Below are 20,309 nucleotides of genomic sequence, written 5' to 3'. Positions count from 1 at the left end.
TCCTGACTATTTAAAAAGGCTTCAATCCCTCCTCTCTGCCTCTAGACTCCCTCTCCCACTTTCCTGCTTTTCCTCCACAGCAGGTACACCCGCTGAAATGACATGGATATTACTTATTTATTTTTGTTCTCTTCCCTCCCTAAAATGTTTCACAAGGGCGGGGATTTTTGTCTATTGTGTTCACTGTTTTAGGCGCAGTGCCTGGCACATATAATAAATATTCATTAATGAAAAAGAACCAATTTCTTCTTTATTTTCATCTTCTTACTCTTCTATTTGATTCTTCATTTTTGTTATTACATTCTTAATTTCCAAGAGCTGTTTTTTTCCCCTAACAATATTTTTTAAAAGCAGTATTTTTGTTGTTGCTATCTTTGTTATGTCATGATGGCGACATCTTGTCTCTCTGAGGATATTTGTCTGCGTGTTTCTTTTTTGCATGGTCTCCTCCAAAAGGCTTCATGTGTTTGTGCATTTGGTTATTCTTTTGTCTTGGAGGTTTTCCCAGATGTCTCGTAATCTCTTTACAATTTTTAATTTTTTTTTTCAACGTTTATTTATTTTTGGGACAGAGAGAGACAGAGCATGAACGGGGGAGGGGCAGAGAGAGAGGGAGACACAGAATCGGAAACAGGCTCCAGGCTCTGAGCCATCAGCCCAGAGCCCGACGCAGGGCTCGAACTCACGGACCGCGAGATCGTGACCTGGCTGAAGTCGGACGCTTAACCGACTGCGCCACCCAGGCGCCCCTCTTTACAATTTTTAAATGAACCTTTAGGAGTACAATTTATATACAATTAGGTTAACGTATTTTAGGTTCCCTCCCCACCCCCCCCCACCCCCCCAGCCCATGTGGCTCAGTTGGTTAAATGTCTGACTTTGGCCCAGGTCATGATCTCACAGTTCGTGAGATCGAGCCCTGCATTTAATAAGTATTTAATTTAATAAGTAAAAAAATAAACCCACATAACCAGCATCCCAATCAATATATAGAATGTTAGCATTACTCCAGAAAGCTCTCTGTGTCCCTTTGCAGCCAATCCCCACATGTTTCTTTGACACATGTCAAGAAACCATTGTTCAGCTTTCTGTTACTAGATTTGGTTTTGCCCATTCTTTACATTTATATAAACTGAATCATATAGTATGCAGTTTTGTGTGTATGGCTTCTTCCACTTAGCCATAATGAGATTCATCAACATTTTTGCATGTATCAATAGCTCCTTTCTGCTCTATATGCCACAATTTGTTTACCAATTCACCTATTGATAAATGTGTGGGTTGTCACTGATTTAGCTTTATTAAGGTGTCTGCTGTGAAAATTTGAATACAAGTCTGTGGGGACCACAGCCTGGACCCGGGTGAGGCAAGACAGGAAGCCTAGGTCACAAGATTTAAGGAAGCATCCGCTCTTGTGTTCATGTAAGTGCCAACCCTGCGCCTGTACAATCCTAAAAGCGAGTGCCTCTTTAAATGTCCCATCTGCGACACCTTGCTTGCCTCCCCCTAGTCGAGGCCCTGGTGTGGATAAACACTTTTATTCTCCCTGGGTCAATACCTAGGAGTGGAATTGCTGGATCACAGGACATGTGTTTAACTTCATAAAAAACCATCAAAACAACTTTCCGAAGCGGTTGCATCACTGTCCACTCCCCCCAGCAGCGGATGAAACTTCCAGTTGCTTTACATCCTCAACAACAAGTGTTATTTCTAGTCGTTTCTATTTCATTGCCATAGACCAATTGCTTCCTGCAAATATGGCTCATCCCTGTGCTTCTTGCTGTTATCTCTATCTTCCTGGCTTCCCGGATCCAAACCAGATTCAGGAGAGCTTTTGTTGAGTCTTGCTGAACTGTTTCCACACCCATTGTTGCAAACAAAACAAATAGAGCCGAGCAGCTCTAAGTGAGCTCTTCCTCTTCAGGAAGAGCGTTTTCACTGTTGCATTCCTGAGATCTGTCTGTCCCCACTGGGTCCCTTTGCTTCTCTTTGAATTTCTTTTCCATTTTCCTTTATAGCTTCTGTCTGATCTCAGCGCTTTCGTTAGCCCTTACACATATTTCGGGATCTGTGGATTCTATCTTCTCCCTTTGCTGAAAATAGAGTTTTCAGAGTTTTTACGTTTTGCTTTTGCATAGTTTTCGAGGAGTAAAAGAGTCAAAGTTTTTTAAAAATATTTTTAAAAATAAATTTTTAAAAATATTTTTTAAGTGTTTATTTATTTCCGAGAGAGAGAGCGAGAGAGAGCACAAGCAGGGGAGGGGCAGAGAGAGGGAGACACAGAATTTGAAACAGGCTCCAGTCTCTGAGCTGTCAGCACAGAGCCCGACACTGGGCTCAAACCCACAAACTGGGAGATCATGACCTGAGCCAGAATTGGATGCTTAAGCAACTGAGCCACCCAGGTGCCCCTATTTATGCATCCATATTGAACAGTGAATCTTCATTTATACTTCTGAGTAAACTGTGGAAGCAGAGGTGGGGATTTGTATAGTTGGGAAAAGTTCTCTGGGAATGACAAGGAGATGTAATTGTGTTAATTTCTTTTCTTTTTAATTTTTAATTTTTTAATGTTTATTTTTGAGAGAGAGAGAGAGAGAGAGAGAGAGAGAGTGCAAGTGGGGGAGGGGCAGAGAGAGAGAGGGAGACACAGAATCCAAAGCAGCTCCAGGCTCTGAGCTGTCAGCACAGAACCCAACGTGGGGCTTGAACTCATGAGCCATGAGATCATGACCTGAGCTAAGTCAGACGCTTAACCGACTGAGCCACCCAGGCACCCCATAACTGTGTTAATTTCTAATTATGACTGCATAATGATAAGCTTGATAGAATCCTAACAGTATCTGAAAATGATGCAAAGGTCTTTCTAATAAGAGTGTGGTGGCCAGATATAAGAAAGAATCCTTATTATAGTCAGTGCCTCCCAGGAGCCAATTGGGGAAGGCAAAGTCCCCCTTGCATCAGTAATTCCAACAGGGAGCTCTTTGGTTCTCTTAAGATCGGGCTTTCTTGACCATGACATCAGAAGGAGCCATAGAATCAATGAAATTCAAGACCTGGAGGTAACCTGGGCTCAGAAGCATTCCAAGCACAGTTTCTGGCACTGATCAGTCAATACATTGCTGGGTTCTTCCAGGGATGAGATGAACTCACTGACCTTGCTATTTTGAATTGAGCACGAACCTGCATTCTTTTCTCTTTCCCTGGTGAAATGAACCAACTGGGGTAGATATTTTAAAAAATATGGTGGGGTGAGGGGCACCTGGGTGGCTTAGTTGGTTAAGCATCCAACTTCAGCTCAGGTCATGATCTCATGGTTTGTGAGTTCAAGCCCCATGTCTGGCTGTGTGCTGACAGCTCAGATCCTGGAGCCTGCTTCAGATTCTGTGTCTCCCTCTCTCTCTGGCCCTTCCCCACTTGTGCTCTGTCTCTTTCTGTCTCTCAAAAATAAATAAATGTAAAAATAAATAAATAAATAAATAAATAAATAAATAAATAAAATATGGTGAGGTGCCTGGGTGGCTCAGTTGGTTAAGTGACTGACTCTTGCTTTTGGCTCAGGTCATGATCTCCTGGTTTGTGAGATCAAGTCCCATGTCAACACAAAGGCTTCTTGGGATTCTTTCTCTCTCCCTCTCTCTCTGCCCCTCCCTAGCTTGTGCATTCTTTCTCTCTCTCAAAATAAATAAATAAACATTAAAAATATATATATGGGTCATAGAACATACAAAGGCTTTAAATATATATATAAAGTAATATATGTTTATGAAATAATTGAGACAGTATATATAGATAGTTAAGAGTAAGAGTCTTAAGCAAAACAGTAAGTACTGTTATTCATGATTCTAGATTTTAATGCCACAAATCTGTATATGTCTCTCTGTATAAATATTTCTATAAACGCATAGTATAGTGTATGGAGAACAATACTCACATGCTGGCAACTGTAAGTCTTTGGAGGAAAAGCGTGAATTTGGGAGCAGGGAAATTTTCACTGTTTATATATCTATATATTGTCTAATATTTCTAATAATAACAATATATTAATATATAATTTCTACTATCTTAACAGTTTTATGGAGGTATAATTTACATAACAATAAACTGCACATATTTTTAAAAATTTATTTTTAAACTGCATGTATTGAATGTGTATAATTTGATAACTTAAAATCCATATTTGTCACCTTGAAAGTTTTCTTATGCCCCTTTATAATCTCTCCTGTCCTAACCTTCCCACCCACTCCAGGCAACCACTGACAGGTTTTCTGTCACTGGAGACTATTTAACATTTTCTAGAACATTAGGTAAATGGAATATTTTTTCTGACTTCTTTTACTCAGCAGAATTATTTTAAGATTTATCCATTTTGTAGCTCTATCAAGAGTTTATTCCTTTGTGTGTGTGTGTGTGTGTGTGTGTGTGTGTGTGCGCGCGCGCGCGCGCGTGAATGGTTACATAATTTCAAATTAATTAATTAATTTGTTAGTTACATAATTTTTAAAGGAAAAATTCAGGGAGAAGGAGGAAAGAGAAGGCTAGGTAACACATACACCTCAAACATACTGAGATGTTGCCATCCATTTAAGAATATTACTTAAAATTTTAAATATGTTAAAAAGATAACGTTGCCTTACCTCACAGTCCCATTTCCAGGAGCAACCACAAATGAGTTTGTGTAAGCTTCGAAAAATAGGACAAGATGATTTTTAAAAAGATGTATTTTTTTAAATTATAAAAGCAACATACGGTCCCCGAAACGTGTTAAGGAAAGCACACCATGTGCAGAAATGAGCGCACGGCTCAGGGGACAGAGCTCTGGGGACTCGCCAGCCACGCTCCGAGCTCAAAGCCCCGCCCAGTTCTGCCGGGCCCCGGGCCCTGCCTGCCGTGTCAGCAACAGGTCGCCAGGTGGTGCTGCGGAGCCGGGCTCCGGAGCTTCCCCGGTGGAAGGGAGCTGCCACGCGCTGGAACACGTGACCCGGGTCTCCGGCTGGGGAGCCGGGATCACGTGACGGGGCCCGGAAGCGGCTGCTCCGGCAGCAAAGGTGGGAGGGGGGAGATGGCTGGGGCTCCGAGCTGAGGCGGGGACGGGTGGGCTGAGCTGAAGCGGGAGGCAGAGCCGGAACCAAGCCTGAGCCGGAGCCCGAGCGGTGCGTCCGCGCGCTGACGGGCCGGGACTGACGGCGTGTCACCGCCTCCTGCAGGACCCACCTCGCCTTCCTCTGGGGCTCAGCGGATGCTCCGGGTCAGGCACCGATCGGCTTGGGGTGCAAGTCCGAATCTCCTCGGCTCCCCCGCCTCAGCCGCGGTAAGATGCGGGCACCCCTCCCAGGAAGAGGCCAACTGAAGAATCCCTTTTCCCTCGCGCTCTATCCCTTGACCTCCCCCTGCCGTTTGACAGTGGGGAAACTGAGGTACCCAGATGAGAAAGGTCACCCTACCTACCAGCCAGGACTTCTTCCACGCTTCCCAAGGGGGTCCTGTCGCCTGGGACAAGTGGCCGGCTCTGTGGGAGCCCTGCCGGGGACTTGCTAATAGTGGGTCTTTGGGTCATAGAATACCAGAACTGGGATCCTGGGAAATCACTTGGTGCAACCCCATTCTAGGACAGTTGGAGAAATGGAGGATCTGGAAGGGGTCGGAGCTTGCCTAAGGTCACCCAGTGAGTTAGTGGCAGACCTGCGCCCCAACCTCCGGCGGCTGTTCGCCTTTCCTCACACTGCCTCCTGCGGAAAACTTGACATGTGGAAAGGCACCCTCTTCTTGTCCTCTTCTCTTCTAGCTCTGCCTTTTTAGCTCTACGGTCTCCATCTCCCGGATTGGCTTGGCTCTGGGTGTGGTTCCCTGTTTCAGTGTTCACGGTTTTTCTGCAGACTCATCATTCTGGAGGCTTTGCTTCTAACCGTCCTGCAATTTTGTGTAAATCATACTGAGATATGAAATAAGAATTGCAGAAGGTGGCTCGCAGCTGGGGCTGTGGAACGCCCTGGCCATTAACTCGAAGAATGCAAAGGCCTTGGCTTTATGTTTTCTGTAGCTTGTGTCATTTGGGGAATACTGGTTACTTGCATGCAGTCGTTTGAGGCTTGCTAAAATAACATAGCGGCATGGTGTAACGGAAAGAGCCGAGATTGGGGAATTGAGAGACTGTGTTCTAGCTCTGACACTTGCTTTGCAACCTTGGGTGACTCCCATCCTGGAGTGGGTGTAGGTTTCCCAGCCTGTACAGTGATGAAGTTGAATCTCTAAGGACCTCGTCTGCTCTGACATTCGGTGCATAGGGGTCTGTTTGTTTTCTAATCAGAGAGGGTTTTCCCCTGTGTGTAGTACAACCACTGTGCAACAAAGATTAATCCAGTTGTCCAGGACGCAGTTCCCTACTTCAGTTATTTCTGGGTTGTCATGAAATCCTTCTCTTTCTTCTTATCTCTGTATTATGTCCAAGATAAATGCTGACCGCTGAAAGTCATTTTGACGGTCTTTAATCACTTTAAACACGATCAAGCCCCCTCTTTGACTCTTTGTCAAGGGCCTAGTCTATAGTCGTTCACATGTGCACTTAGAGTATGTTTTCTTTAAAGCTTTTTTTGTTGTCAAGAAGTAAAGGGGACACAAAAGACTGGATCTTTTGCTCTGAGTTTGAGACTGTGGGGTGGAGGCTGTATGAAGAAGAGGCTGCTGCGATGATGGTATTAAGTCTCTTTTCCTTTGTTTGCTGATGGTGCCATTTATAATCACCTGCCGTTGAGTCCTTATTTTCCCTTTAAACCGTGTAGCCGTTCATTCGGCGTCACCTCTGTGGCAGCGTGACGGGCTCGGAGCTGTCTTTGTCTATTCTAAAGGCAGATTCCATTTCTTCTGCGGTATTCCAGAGGTTATAACTAGGACCAGTGGATGCAAGTGCCGAAAGGGAAGTGGTTTTTGGGTGAGCAGAAGAACTTTCTAAGAATAAATGCTCTTTCATGTGGCAACACAGAGCACGGAGCGCCCTGTCACTGGAGATAATTGTCCCTTGGCAATTACTTTTGGGAATGTCATGGGTTAGATTATTGTATTGGGTAGAGCTTTGGGCTAGATAGAGTGTTAGGTTTTCTTCCAACTCAGGGGTTCTGTGAAATTCTAGGACTGGACTTGTTAGCATGGAGAATGTGAAGTAGGGTGGGTAGGATAGATGGCCACTTTTGTGAACGCGTTACTTTCCCCTTTGTCTCATCTCCTGTTAAGTACCCCTCCTGGTTTTTTAATTTTTATTTTATTTTTTATTATTCCTCCTCCTCCCTCCCCAGGGAGTGTCTCAATTCTTTAAATGCTTGATATCTCTTCCAAGGTCGGATTCTGAAGAGTCATTGTGCTGTTAATGATACATTTCTTTCTACCATGACCTGAAAGCAAGGTCCTAGAACTGGGCTGAGTAAATGGACTTTGGTTTCTACTTTTGCTGGCCTGGCTCTGATAACCCTTTCCAGAAGTGTGTGACTGGCTGACAACCACTAACACCTAGGATAGCTTTTCTCTTTGTCCCGTAGAGGAAACTCACACTGAGTCTTTTTGCCTCGTCCGGGGCCGTGGAGGAATCCTGAGGCTCCTTCCTTAAGCCAGGCCTTATTGGGTCTAAGTACACAAAGCTAGCTGTTTTATGGGTGTGGGGTCCAGTGGATGGGACATTCTAAATGTACCAGAATAGAAACTACATGATATTGCATTTGGTGCCATCTCTTCTCTCCCAAACATTTCTCCCGGAAGCCTTAACACCCAGGGCCAGTTCTCAATGACCCTCTCCAGGGGAAAATACTCCACTGTGCCTCCCTATTCTGTGAAGTCAGAAATCTATCTGGGTTACTGGGATGCTCATGGCACATAGATCACCATTTCCAAAATGGGGACTCATTCCAAGAGTGATGGAATGGAAAAGAACTGCAGAACCATAGGTGTGCATAGTGACCTTTCTGACTTCTTGTTCTTGAACTTCTCTGCGGTGATAATCACATCTAACTCTGAACTTGTTGTGTCTTTTATTGTGCAGAATTCCCCATGCACACCTAATCCTGGCCCCAGTTTTGTTCCAGGGAAGATGGCAGGGAGGAGAGAGAATTTATGGTGTGATAGAAACACTGACTAAGAATCTGGAATGTTATATTCTAATCCCAAGTCTTTAACTAGCTGGGGCCTTGGTTTTCTCACCTTTGAATGAGAAGCTGGGGCTTTATCTTCTGTAAGTCACGCCTGGTTCTGACGTTTAGTGGTTTTTATGACTGTGGGTAAAAAGTGAGCGTGTTTGCGTCTTTAGCCCCTCCTGGGCAGAGACTGCTGAGGTCAGCAGCCCTCTCACCAGGCTCATTTAGGCAGGAGTCAAATTATGGAATGCACTTCTGTGGTAGGTTAGATGGAGTTTTATCTGATGCCCTTTAAAAACAGCAGATCACGTGGAAGTTAGAGATTTTCACTTTCCTCCTTGTAGATCACAGATAGCAACACAATCTGTGTCCTTGTTCATGACTTTGGAATCCCAGCAACAGAGAAAAGAAAACGCATCTAGAGAATTCGCTGTTTCTCTGGGTTCCAAAGTCTAACCCAATGTAATTGTTTAGGAATAATGGGTGGCAATTTTAGTCTGCAAATATCACCAATCCATGAACTCTGGTAGGAGGTGAGGCCTGGGGTACACCTATCATAATAAGATCATATGTATTTTTCTAGTGCTTAGTATGAATCCATCTGTAATCAGGATCATCTAGGAAGCTGGTTAAAAATAAACTGTTCATGTTGAATCGGACTGGGGTCAGAAATCTGTTTGGTTTTTTAAAGGAGTTTTATTGAGATATAATTCAAATGGCATGGGATATACTTCAGCCATTTAAAGTGTACAATTCACTGGCTTTTAGTATATTCACAGAGATGTGCATAAAATCAATTTTAGAGCATTTTCATCACTCCAAAAGAAACTCTGTCCCTTAGGTGTCACTGCTAATTTCTCTAACTCCCTACCCTAAACCGTAGGCAACTAATAATCTATTTTCTGTTCTATGACTTTCATATGAACAAAATCATATAATATATGGTGCTCTGTGACTGACTTTTTTCAACTAGAATGTTTTTAGGGTTCACCCATGTTGTCACATGTATTTGTCAGTACTTAATTTATTTTCGTATTTTGTATTATGTCAGTATTTAATTTATTTTTATTGCTAAGTAGTATTGTATGGATACAGCACATTTCATTTATCCATTCTTCCGGTTTATTTTCACATTTGGCTATTAGGAATAATACTGGGATCACCATTTGTGTACGAGTTTTTCTGTGGACGTACATTTTCATTTCATTTCTACCTAGGAGTAGAATTACTGGGTCATTTAGCCTTTTGAGGAACCGTGAGACTTTTGTCCAAAGTAGCTACACCATCTCACATTCCCACCAACTGTGTTAGAGGATTCCAGTTTCTCCACAGCTTCACCAGTATTTATTATTATCTGTCTTTGATTTTAGCCATCTTGGTGGGTGTGAAGTAGTATCTCATTGTGGTTTTTGATTTGCATTTACCTGGTGGCTAGTGATATTGAGTATCTTTTCAGGTGGTATTGGCCATTTCCACCTCTTTGGCAAAATAGTTATTCAGATGCTTTGCCTATTTTTTATTTTTTTTCAACGTTTTTTTTTTATTTTATTTTTTTATTTTTTATTATTTTATTTTTGGGACAGAGAGAGACAGAGCATGAACGGGGGAGGGTCAGAGAGAGAGGGAGACACAGAATCGGAAACAGGCTCCAGGCTCTGAGCCATCAGCCCAGAGCCTGACGCAGGGCTCGAACTCACGGACCGCGAGATCGTGACCTGGCTGAAGTCGGACGCTTAACCGACTGCGCCACCCAGGCGCCCCGCCTATTTTTTAATTGTATTGTCTTTTTATTATTGAGTTGTAACAGTGTTTGTATTTTCTGGATTTAAGTCTCTGATCAGAAATATGATTTGCAGAAGTTTTCTCCCACCGTGTGGCTTGTTTTTCACTTTCTTGATGGTGTCCTTTGAGGCACAAATGTTTTTTAATTTTGATAATGTCTAATTTACCAATTATTTTTTGCTTGTGATTTTGCTGTCATATGTAGAAACCACTACCTCATCTGAGGTCATGAAGATTTACACTTATGTTTTCTTCTAAGAGTTTTATAGTATTCACTCCTGTGTTTAGGTCTTTGATCCATTTTGAGTTAATTTGTACGTATGGTGTGAGGTAGAGTTCCAGTGTGGATATCCAGTAGTCCCAGCACGATTTGTTGAAAAGATGATTCTTTCTCCATTGACTTATCTTGGCACCCTGTCAAAAATCAATTGACCATAGATGTGAGGGTTCCTTTCTGGACTCTCAGTTCTGTTCCATTGATCTGTATGTCTATCCTATGCCAGTACCATATTGTCTTGATTACTGTAGCTTTGTACTGAGTTTTGAAATTGGGAAGTCCTCCAACTTTGTTCTTCTTTTTCAAAATTGTTTTGGCTAATCTGAGCCTTTTGGATTTCCATATGAATTTTAGAATCAGCTTGTCAATTTCTGCAAAAAGGCAACTAGGATTTTGATAGGGACTTCACTGAATCTGCAGATCGGTTTAGGAAATATTGCCATATTAACAACATTGAATCTTCTAAACCGTAAACATTGGGATGTTTTTTCAATTTTTTAGGCCTTTAACTTCTTTTAACAATATTTTATAGTTCTCATGTACAACCCTTATACCTACTTGGTTTAAATTCATTCCTAAGAATTTTATTCTTTTTGATGCTATTGTAAACGGAACTGTTTTCTCAACTTAATTTTCAGATTGTTCCTTACAGTTGCATAGAAATACAACTAGTTTTTGTATATTGACCTTGTATCGTGCAAATTTGCTGAACTTATTAATTGTCCTAGTTTTTAGTGGATAATTTTTATGTGTTTACAAGGCACCCATAAAGGTATTATTCAGTTTTTGATAATGAAGCTAAATAAATAACACTTTAGTACTGTCTCTCCATCCCTTCATTCCCTTTTGTTCCCTCCCCTACCTTCCCATAGGCCCCAAAGAAGAGCTATAGATATGTATAGGTGGACTCTCCTTCCTTTGTTGGAATTGGCCTTGTTTATTGTACTGAATTTGGAATAGAAACCAACCAGTAAACTCTTATTTGGTTATTTTGAGAACATTTTCATATTTTCAAAAGTGACTTACTATGAGGCCGATAGGTGGATGAAAGATGCTCAGTTTTTATTTTTCTGGAAATCAGAGAAATGTAAAATAAAACAAGTACAAGGGACCACCCATCCATTTAAAAGAACAAAAATGATAAAAGCCAACATTGGCAGAGTTATGAAGAGACAGTCATATTCCTAGTGACACTATAGGTTAGTTCAATCATTTGTGTGGCAAGGACCATAAAAATGAGTGTATTCACCTAGTTTTACCCCAAAAGCGTATCTCCAAAATTAAAAAAACCTATGTGTATGAATTCCTATTAGATGTGATGGAAGAGATTTAAAAAAGAAAGAAAGCATAAGCTTCATATCCAACAGTTGGGAGCTAGCGGAGCAAATTATTATATCAATATAATGATGGACTGTTATATTGCAACTACACATCATTAGTGTGTGTACTTTACGGATTCAGGGAATAGTAGATATGAAATAAGTGGGGGAAAACCTTCAAATAATGAGAATATTGCTAACTAAAAAATAGTTTATGTAAGGAAAAAAAAGTAAAATTTATTAAGATTATACAGATAGTTGATATTTCACTGCAATTTTGGTTGAATGTATATTTAAAGAAAAAAATTTTTTCCCACCGCACGTGTAGACTTTTCTTAGTTTGTAGTGTTCACCGTTTTGGGTCTAAGTATCTGATGAAGATTTTGAGTTTGTGTTGATGGGCCACACATAATGTATAAACTCTCTTCTTTGTCCTCAAGAGCCTAAAATAAAGGACAAGCTTGTCTTGAATTCTCACATATTTTGCCCCTCATTTAAACAGTTAACAGGTGCTATTAAAATCTCCCACAGGGCAGAAATCTCAGTTGCACAATAGACTTGGAAACCAGGTTTCATCAAAGGGAGCCCAGAGGCAGGGTGGCCTTGGAGGCTAGCACTCAGTGTGGACAGCTAGAGAGCAAGAGGAGGCTGCCTTGATGGCCAGAAAGAGTGATAGAAGGAACTCCGAGGAGTGATTGCCCGCACCCTCTAGAGCGCTTGGACCCCTCCTTCACCACTCTGAGAAAGGTCTTCTGCTTGGACTTTCCCAGGGGTGGGGAACACATTGTCTCCCAGAGCAGTCTGTTCCATTGGACAACTCCTTCTGATAAAGGCTCTTCCTTATGTCTAGCCACAGGCCTGCCTCCCTCTACTTCCCACCTCCTGACCCTCTTTCTGACTCATCTTTGAGGTCCCACAGGACAAGTGTTACCCATAGGACAGCTTTTGGAAGCAGTTTTTATACCTCCCAAGTTGCTAGTTCTCCAGGTTGAACTTTCTCATTGCTTCTAGTCGTTCCTCATTTAGGTGTTTTCCACTCCCTCCTCCTGTTGGTGGTGAGCTCTCACTATACCACAGTTTAGCATTGTTTATAGTGTACTGCCTGGAACAGAATATCGTGCGTGGCAAAAACAGTGCTGTCGACTACCAGGGGTTCTCTCTCATCCTAGTGCAACGTAGAATTAGCTTATTTGGCATCTGTTATTAAATCGTTGACTTCTGTTGAGCTGATCATCAGCTAAAACCCGTAAATAGTGTTAATTTTTTCTTTTCAGCATGCATGCAGTGGCCAGGCCACATCTCCCATGAGCTGTGGTTGTTTCTCAGACTTCAGATCTATAGATTTCAGCTTCTTTTTTTGAGCAGTTTCTTACCAATATTGTGCTGTGGGTAACTTCAGTTTTTATATACAACATAAAGACACCTCTTTGCAGTATTTGAAATAAATTGAGCATCTGTGCCAAGTAATCAATAGAGTAGTTTCCTGGTTGTTGGGGAGGAGTAGGGGGATTTGTCAGTCCCCGTATTCTGTCCCTTCTCCCTCAGTAATATGCATGAGTCACCTGGATGGCTCTATTCCTCAGACACTTGGTATGTTGGAAAAGAAATTCTCTTCTGTTTGCATAAATAATTAGTTGATTTTTGGAATACTGGAGCTAGAGAGAAGCTGACAGATCTTTCAGTTCACTGCCCTCTACCCCTTTCTGCACATTTGGGATAAAAGAATTGTTCCAAGTTAGTAAGGAAACTGGCGAGAGAGGCAGGCTTAGAACCCAGGCCTTCTGCCATACATAGAACCTGACCTATTAGCTCTTGCCTAAATAGCAGCTTTCAACTGTCGTGTTAAGATATTTTATAGATTTTCTCCCCCTGATCCTCTTATGAGTTTAATTGCCCTAGAACTAGAAGACTTCTTTGAATCCCTCTGGCATGTGAGTAAATGATGCCCTCTTAGGTATTTAACAAAGTCGCCCTAGTGGTGAAGCTGGGCAGGATCCTCTGGGAGACTTCCACAGCCCTTACTGGCTTTCTGCCAGGCGCTTTCCTTGTGGGGTTATGTGGGTCCTCTCTCCATTACACTTGGGAGAAAATGAGATCACCCTGGATCTCTTAGGTGCCAGAGTAGGGCCAGTTTCCGAAGAGTCCCCTGGGACTTGACCTGTGGGAACACTCAGCACAGAGCTGTCCTCTGGCAGCTAGTGTTGGGGGCTAGGCAAGATGGTATCGTGATGCCCGTCATTCCTGTCTCCTTACCAGGTATCTGAGACAGCATGTCAGGCTCCGGGGCTTAGGCTGGGGAAGAGCCCACTCACAGGGAGGCAGGTATGCCAGTCTGCCAGTGTCAGAAGGATTTTTATTTGTAATCTTTAATGTACGTGTACCTTCCTTTCCTCACTCGATTGCAGATTCTTGGAGGGCAGGAAGTTGGCTTCCTTTCATTGTAATATTCCCTCATTGCCAGTGGCAGTGCATTCAGTAGATGTTTCCAGGTTCGGGCAGGGCAGCACAATATACGTTTCCTGCTTTGCTGCTACCTGGCTGTAGCAGACAGTTTCCTTCATCGTTCTGGGATTGATTCTGCATCTGTCAAAAGCTCAGTTTGTGGAGCGACCTCTGAGGGCTCTTTTAGTGTAGCGCCTAGGATTCTGGAGGCTTCTGGCACTGCCCAAATGTATCCTTCTGGTGTAGCTCAGAGGAGTCGTTGTTCTTCTCTTTTCTGTAGTAGCATTACTGAGAAAATCCACCCTGGGGACGATACCCTCGCCATCTTTCCCCAACACACAACAGAAAGGGTTTTTTCTTTCACCATCTTTAAAACGTTGGCAAATCCGTAACAATAACAACAAGGGGAGTTGTGGAGGGGAGGTCTTGAGATGAGGGCCAATGGAGAGCCCTCTCATGCTCCTGCTCTTCCTCTGAGCTGCTTGCATCTCAGGCTGGTTGCAAGAAAAGGGGATGGGGGTCGCTGGTGACCTCCAAAAAGTACAGGCCGGGCCAGAGGTCATGGTGGAGAGGGAGAGGAAGTCAGCTGTGGCTCTGGAACCTGGTGGGGAATCTGAGCAGACTTGGATGATTTGGAGGGGGTTCCTTGAACGCAACAGAGTCCTTTTTCTAATGCACGCAGAAGAAAAATAAGATGCAGTGAGGGATATTCAGTTTCCCATCCTCTGAGAGCTTGCTCCTGGGGAAGATGGGCAGAGATACGATATAACTGTTGTTCAAGGTTCAAAGAAATTAGCTCAAAGGAGGGGATAGTTACTCCCAACCTAAGGAACGGGGAAGGCTTCCTGGAAGCACCTGTCTGCATCTTACCCACCCATCCCGGGCAGTGCCTCACCTTTGCTCTGTCCAGGTATGCGGTGGCAAATTTAGAAATTTATGAGTGGGGCACTAACTGGAAAGGTTGGGAGACAGAAGCTGAGTGAGCTCAGCCCGCCCATGTGTACTTTGCACTTTTTCCATTTCCCTTGGTATCAGGCACTGTCACTGTACTTAATTCATAGTGCAGCTGTCACTGAGCTGTTGTGACCATGGCTGCTCCTGCCCCAGAGCCCACCACAGGCTTGGAGCTAAAGGCCCCGGCCTCTGGAGGTCTTAGCGCTGACCCTGTCCCTCCAGCTACCATGTCCACGCAGAGACTTCGGAACGAGGATTACAATGACTACAGCTCCACGGACGTGAGCCCAGAGGAGAGCCCATCGGAAGGCCTAAACAACTTCTCTTCCCCTGGCTCTTACCAGCGGTTTGGGGAAAGCAACAGCACAACGTAAGTTTCTTTACCCTCCTGGGTGGGATTCATGTTTCTACATTCTGTATTCATAATGTAGTCTCCCTTAGAGGTATTTTTGCTCCCCCATTTTTATCAGTTCCCCACTTTACAGATGGAAGGAAGATATAAAGAGACTGGGTGAGTAACAGTGCTGAGATTTGAGTTCCTTGCCAGCCACCTTCCCATCTGTTTTATATTCTTTGCTCCTTTCAGCTGCGTTGGTCCCCGAACGCTGGTGCTGAATGTAAGAGAAACTTCTAGAGAGAACGTTCTCTTAATTCAGAAGCACGGGTCATCTGTCTTAGAACCTCAAATACCTCTAGGCTCAATTGGAAGCTTCCTTTGCAGAGTCTTGCCCAGACTTCTGTCCCCATCATGAAACAACCAGTTCATTTGGTTGAAGAAGTGGTAAGAGGGAGGAAGGAATAATTTCTCCTGCATTTAAAAAATTCAAGAGGTTGGGAAAAGGAGGTCTGCTTTGCATTGCCTAGGGAGGGCTTGAGTTTTATTCCTGGAAACTGAATCCCAAGGCTCATCTGAGTGCCCTCTCTGGGCCTCAGTTTCTCCAAATGTAAGAGAAGGTTGAGGACCCCACTGTGAAGGTATGCTGACTGTTTGGTGCTTACCCACTTGAATTAGAAGGTTCAGAAGAGGGTTTTCTACCCCACTGAGTTTTCATACTCAGTACTGAACCTCAAGTATGCCCCTGATGTTTTCTCCATCTTTTTTGACCCCTTCTGTTTATTCCTCAAGCTTAGCTGTTACCCTTTCTGTGTTCCTTTGTGGGTTGGGTGTGACTTAACTGAGGGATCCTTTATGTGCTAGACTTGTCCCATGTGACTGCCCAAGGAGGCTCTTGAAGCTTCTCTTGGAGGTCATTACTGGTGAAGCTCCCTTTGGCTGCAGGCTCTCCTGGGGCAGGGCATTTTCTCTTGGGATAGAACCAGAAGATATGGTCTGTCCACATTACCACTAGGTGATTTCTGCTCCTAAAGATTCAGTCTCTATAGCTTATGTCTCATGTGGCATGCTTTTGTAGATTCTCCCATTTCCTTGCAGTGCTGCTAGCTGATGGGAAAGATTGTGCAGAGAACAACTGGCAGCAGTGAGGACCATCTTTGCCCTCTTTTCCCTAACCTATCCTCCCAGCTGGCTTCCCCCCAGGCAGAAGGAGCTCCAAATGCAGCCATTGACATGTGATAGCTTCCCTTCAGAAGTCATACGCGTTGTGCAATTGTTTTTCCAAGCTTCTCTCTCTATAGTTTCTCTTCCAGTTTTTGCTCTTGTTATCAGGCATCAGCTTGTCTGTGTAATGCTTGTCATATGGGGTCTAGATTTTCATTTTTAAAGGGACCTCCCTGAAGTTCCAAACCAACCACTAGCAACTTCAGGATGGTAGCTCACAAGTTTTGTATGTATTGAAAGTTATGTGTGCCCGTTAGCTATTCTGAATATCTTTTTTTTCACATTGCGTTGTAACTAGTATCAACCCAAAACTATTTCTCCTTGCTTTTTAGAAATTGAGAAAATCAGGAGATACCTTCCTTGGGCTTGTACTGGGATGTTTTCCTGGGTATACTTTGTTGTGAGGGCCTATCCTGCCCTGATACTGTGCTATAGGGTAGGTGACCAGGAATGCCCATCTGCAAGTGATGTCCAGTATCACAAATGGTAGAGGGAAAAGTACTCCCTTGGGACTGAGAGGGTTGGTTGAGTAACCAGCTGGTTACTCAGGCTGGATCCACCTGAGCATTTAGGTGTAGAAAGCATGCCAGGTGTCATTAAGATATAAGCTGATTCAGGAGACCTCATTAGCTCAGGTGGATCTCTCACATATCAGGGTGTTAGAGACAAGCCCTTGAGCTGGAGTCCTTGTCTACTGTGCCTTGCCCCACCCTGTTATTTGCTTTGTCCAGGAGCAAAGAACATGGAACAAAGTACAAGGAACAAAATGCAAGGAATAAAGTACATGCTTGCATATACCTGGCTCTTCTAAGGGTTAAGGGCTCAAGAAAAATCCCTAATCAGGGGTGCAGATCGGAACCCCAGACACTTCCATAATGGTGTGTTTAGTGAGATTATTTCCTAACATTTGGTGTTGCCAAGCCGTTGACTGCTTTGACAACAGCCTCATTTTACTCTGTTGGGCATTTTTCTTCTTGTTGCTCTGTTGAGTTACATTATACCAGCTGTTGGTTGAGCTTGGGTCCTTTTCCCCCAGGCTGGCAGGCTGAGAAACCAGTTGACTGTTCTAGGTTATCTAGAACAGCTGTTTGCAAAGTGTGACTCTCTGGGGTTCCCAAGACCATTTCAAGAAGTCTGTGAGACTGAAACTATTTTCATAATAATGCTAACATGTTATTTGCCTTTTCACTGTGTTGACATTTACACTGATGGTTCAGCAGCAGTAGCGGGTAAAATTGCTGGTGCGTTAGCATAAATCAAGGCAATACTACCAACTTATGCCAGTCATCGTATTTTTCTGTGCCACACGTGTACAAAGAATAAGCCAGTTTCACGTAAGCAGGTCCTTGATGAAGCAGGCAAATTACTCATTTTATTACTTAATCCTTCAGTGCAGGTTTAATAATCTGCGTGACAAAATGGGAAGTACATGTGAAATACCTCTGTTGCATACCAAAGTATGACACCTGTCTCAAGGACAAGACCTTGAGTGATTGAGTTACTGAACTCAGCTACCTCTGAACTAGCTGCTTGGGGTTTTGTTTTTTTGTTTTTTTTGTTTTTTTGTAGAACACTATTTTTGCTAGGAAGAACTAACAAGCTGTAGGTTATTCAGGCCTGAGGACTTGGCAAACATTTTCTTGAAAATGAAAATAATGAGACCATAACCTCATGAAAAACAATGGTATTTGTGGTCCATAATAAAATTTAAGTTTTCAAGCAAAACTAGAAAAAAACCTGGTATCCAACACTGACCTTGACAGCTTCCCTCTACTTAAAGACTAGTAGGGTGCCTGGGTGGCTCAGTTGGTTGAGCATCGGACTCTTGATTTCGGCTCAGTTGATGATCCCAGGGTCGTATGATTGATCCCCCCCCCCCCCCACCATGTGAGGCTCCATCCTGAGTATGGAGCCTGCTTAAGATTCTCTCTCCCCCTCTGCACCTCTCCCCAACTTGTGCTCGCTCTCTCCCTTAAAAAAAAAAAAACTTCAGTGATATTAATAAATATGAGTTTTTCTGATACTGTGTAGTGAAATGTGCCAGTGCTTGGAAGATCTGCATAACTCAGGGAACCAGTATCTTCTAAATGGCCAGCCTGATATTAGAAAACTGCGCGTGGGTGAAAGATTCATGCAAAGGGCAAGATCACCAGTAGATTTTGATCTGATAGGATCTTGAAAAGGCCAGACTCCATGTTGTAACTAACTTCTAAGAAACAACTACATGTCAAGTATCAAAGGAAAACTACCATAATCATCTAAAGAGATTACTAAAACACATTCCAACTGCATGTCTTTGTGAGGACAGATTTTCTTCGTGTACTTCAACCAAAACAACATATCACAACAGATTTAATGCAGAAGTAGATAGTGAAGCTATCAAGCAAGACATTAAAGAAGTTTGCAAAAAAACCCATAAATTAGTACCAGTCTTCGTTTTGGAAAATAGAATTACTTTTCATTAAAAAAAAATCTGTTATGTATAGCGACGCCTGGGTGCCTTAGTTGGTTAAGTTGCTTTCAGCTCAGGTCATGATCTCATGGTCATGGGACGGAGCCTCCAGTTGGGCTCCATGCTAAGCGTAGAACCTGCTTGATTCTCTCCCTCCCTCTACCTCTGCCCTTCTGCTTGCACACACTCTCTCTCTCTCCCTCAAATAAAAAAAGAAAAGAAAAAATAAATTTAAAAATCTGTTATTTATATTAATATATAATTTTATTTTTAAATTAACTTAATTTTAAGTAAATTAATTTAAAATAGAATTTACTTATTTTATTAACATGTTATTTTAATTAATTAATCAATACATATTTTTAAATTTCCCAATTTTAATTTGTAATATATATCAGCAGACATAATCCATATAATCAAAAGCTATTTGGTATCCTTAATACTTTTTAAGTATATATAGGGTTCCTGAGACCAAAAGGTGTTAAGAACTACTGATCTGGAACATAAACTGAACTACAGAGATTTGCAAGGTTTCCTCCCTGTACTCCCCATAGTTAAGACTTTGCAGTCCATGGAGTTGATTTTGTGATACTCATGGTTTTGGGTAATCTCAGCTTGGGGCCATTGATTAAAGAGAGTAATGTTGGCCAGTTGCTTAGAATCTTGGTGTTTCGGAGCTAAAGAGACCTTGGAAAGGATGCTGTCCTATCCAGTCCCCTCACTCTACAGCTGAGACTAAGGTCCAGACAAGGGAAGGGAATTGTATAGAGTTACTGGCAGAACCAGGGCTAATAGGGACCTGGTCTCCCACAAAACCCAGCTCAGAGGCATTTTGGGGAGGCCTCTGGTAGGCAGGTGGGTCTGCTACAATGCTTACCTTTGCCTTGAGTGGATTAAACATTTGCTAAGGTAGACATTTGCTTCACTTATCATCCTGCTTATAATCTTCTGGTCCCTGGCTGCTGATAATTAAGCAGTCACCCCTGTACTCGTGTGGTCCTTAGGCTGTTTCCTCAGGATAGTCCGGGAGAGTGCTCAGCCTCTTCTCATTTAGATTCAAAGACATTTTCTTGATCTTTCCTGAAAAACTTGGGGACAGTAGGCAGGTCGAGAGGTCTTCTTCCTAGAGGTAGAAGGAAAAAGGTTACCAAAAGTAAAATTCCATTCCAGAGAGTAGAGATAGGTCATATTTATTATGGTCTTTACGAGTGAACATATGTTATTTGCTTTTGGTTTCTTCTGAATTGCTGGTTTGAAGAAATATATGGAAACATCATTTAGGAGGGATTTAGGGTATTTGTGCGGAAGAATTTCCAGACGGTGCCAGAGGCCAAATCCTGAGTGGGTCTATGTATCGGGGGCAAAGCGATGGCTATATTTGACCTGTTTTGTATCCTTGTGGAGGTAG

General features: G+C 42.8%; 1 protein-coding gene across 2 annotated transcripts in view; it reads left to right on the top strand.

The window, feature by feature from the left end:
• The first annotated feature begins 5,206 nt into the window (after nucleotides 1-5,206).
• Nucleotides 5,207-20,309, top strand: part of SLC36A1 (solute carrier family 36 member 1) — a 62,345-nt gene continuing 47,242 nt past the window's right edge. The window contains exons 1-2 of one of the 2 annotated variants that reach the window (XM_045436813.1): nucleotides 5,207-5,311; nucleotides 15,114-15,261. In XM_045436813.1, the coding sequence (XP_045292769.1) occupies nucleotides 15,119-15,261 (143 nt within the window). In that variant the 5' untranslated portion in view covers nucleotides 5,207-5,311; nucleotides 15,114-15,118. Of the gene's footprint in view, nucleotides 5,312-15,113; nucleotides 15,262-20,309 lie in introns of those variants that run through there. The other variant, XM_045436802.1, reaches the window with a different exon arrangement.

Source organism: Leopardus geoffroyi, chromosome A1, assembly GCF_018350155.1.
Source record: "Leopardus geoffroyi isolate Oge1 chromosome A1, O.geoffroyi_Oge1_pat1.0, whole genome shotgun sequence".
Taxonomy (NCBI): Eukaryota; Metazoa; Chordata; class Mammalia; order Carnivora; family Felidae; genus Leopardus; species Leopardus geoffroyi.
This window is presented reverse-complemented; position numbering and strand designations above follow the sequence as displayed.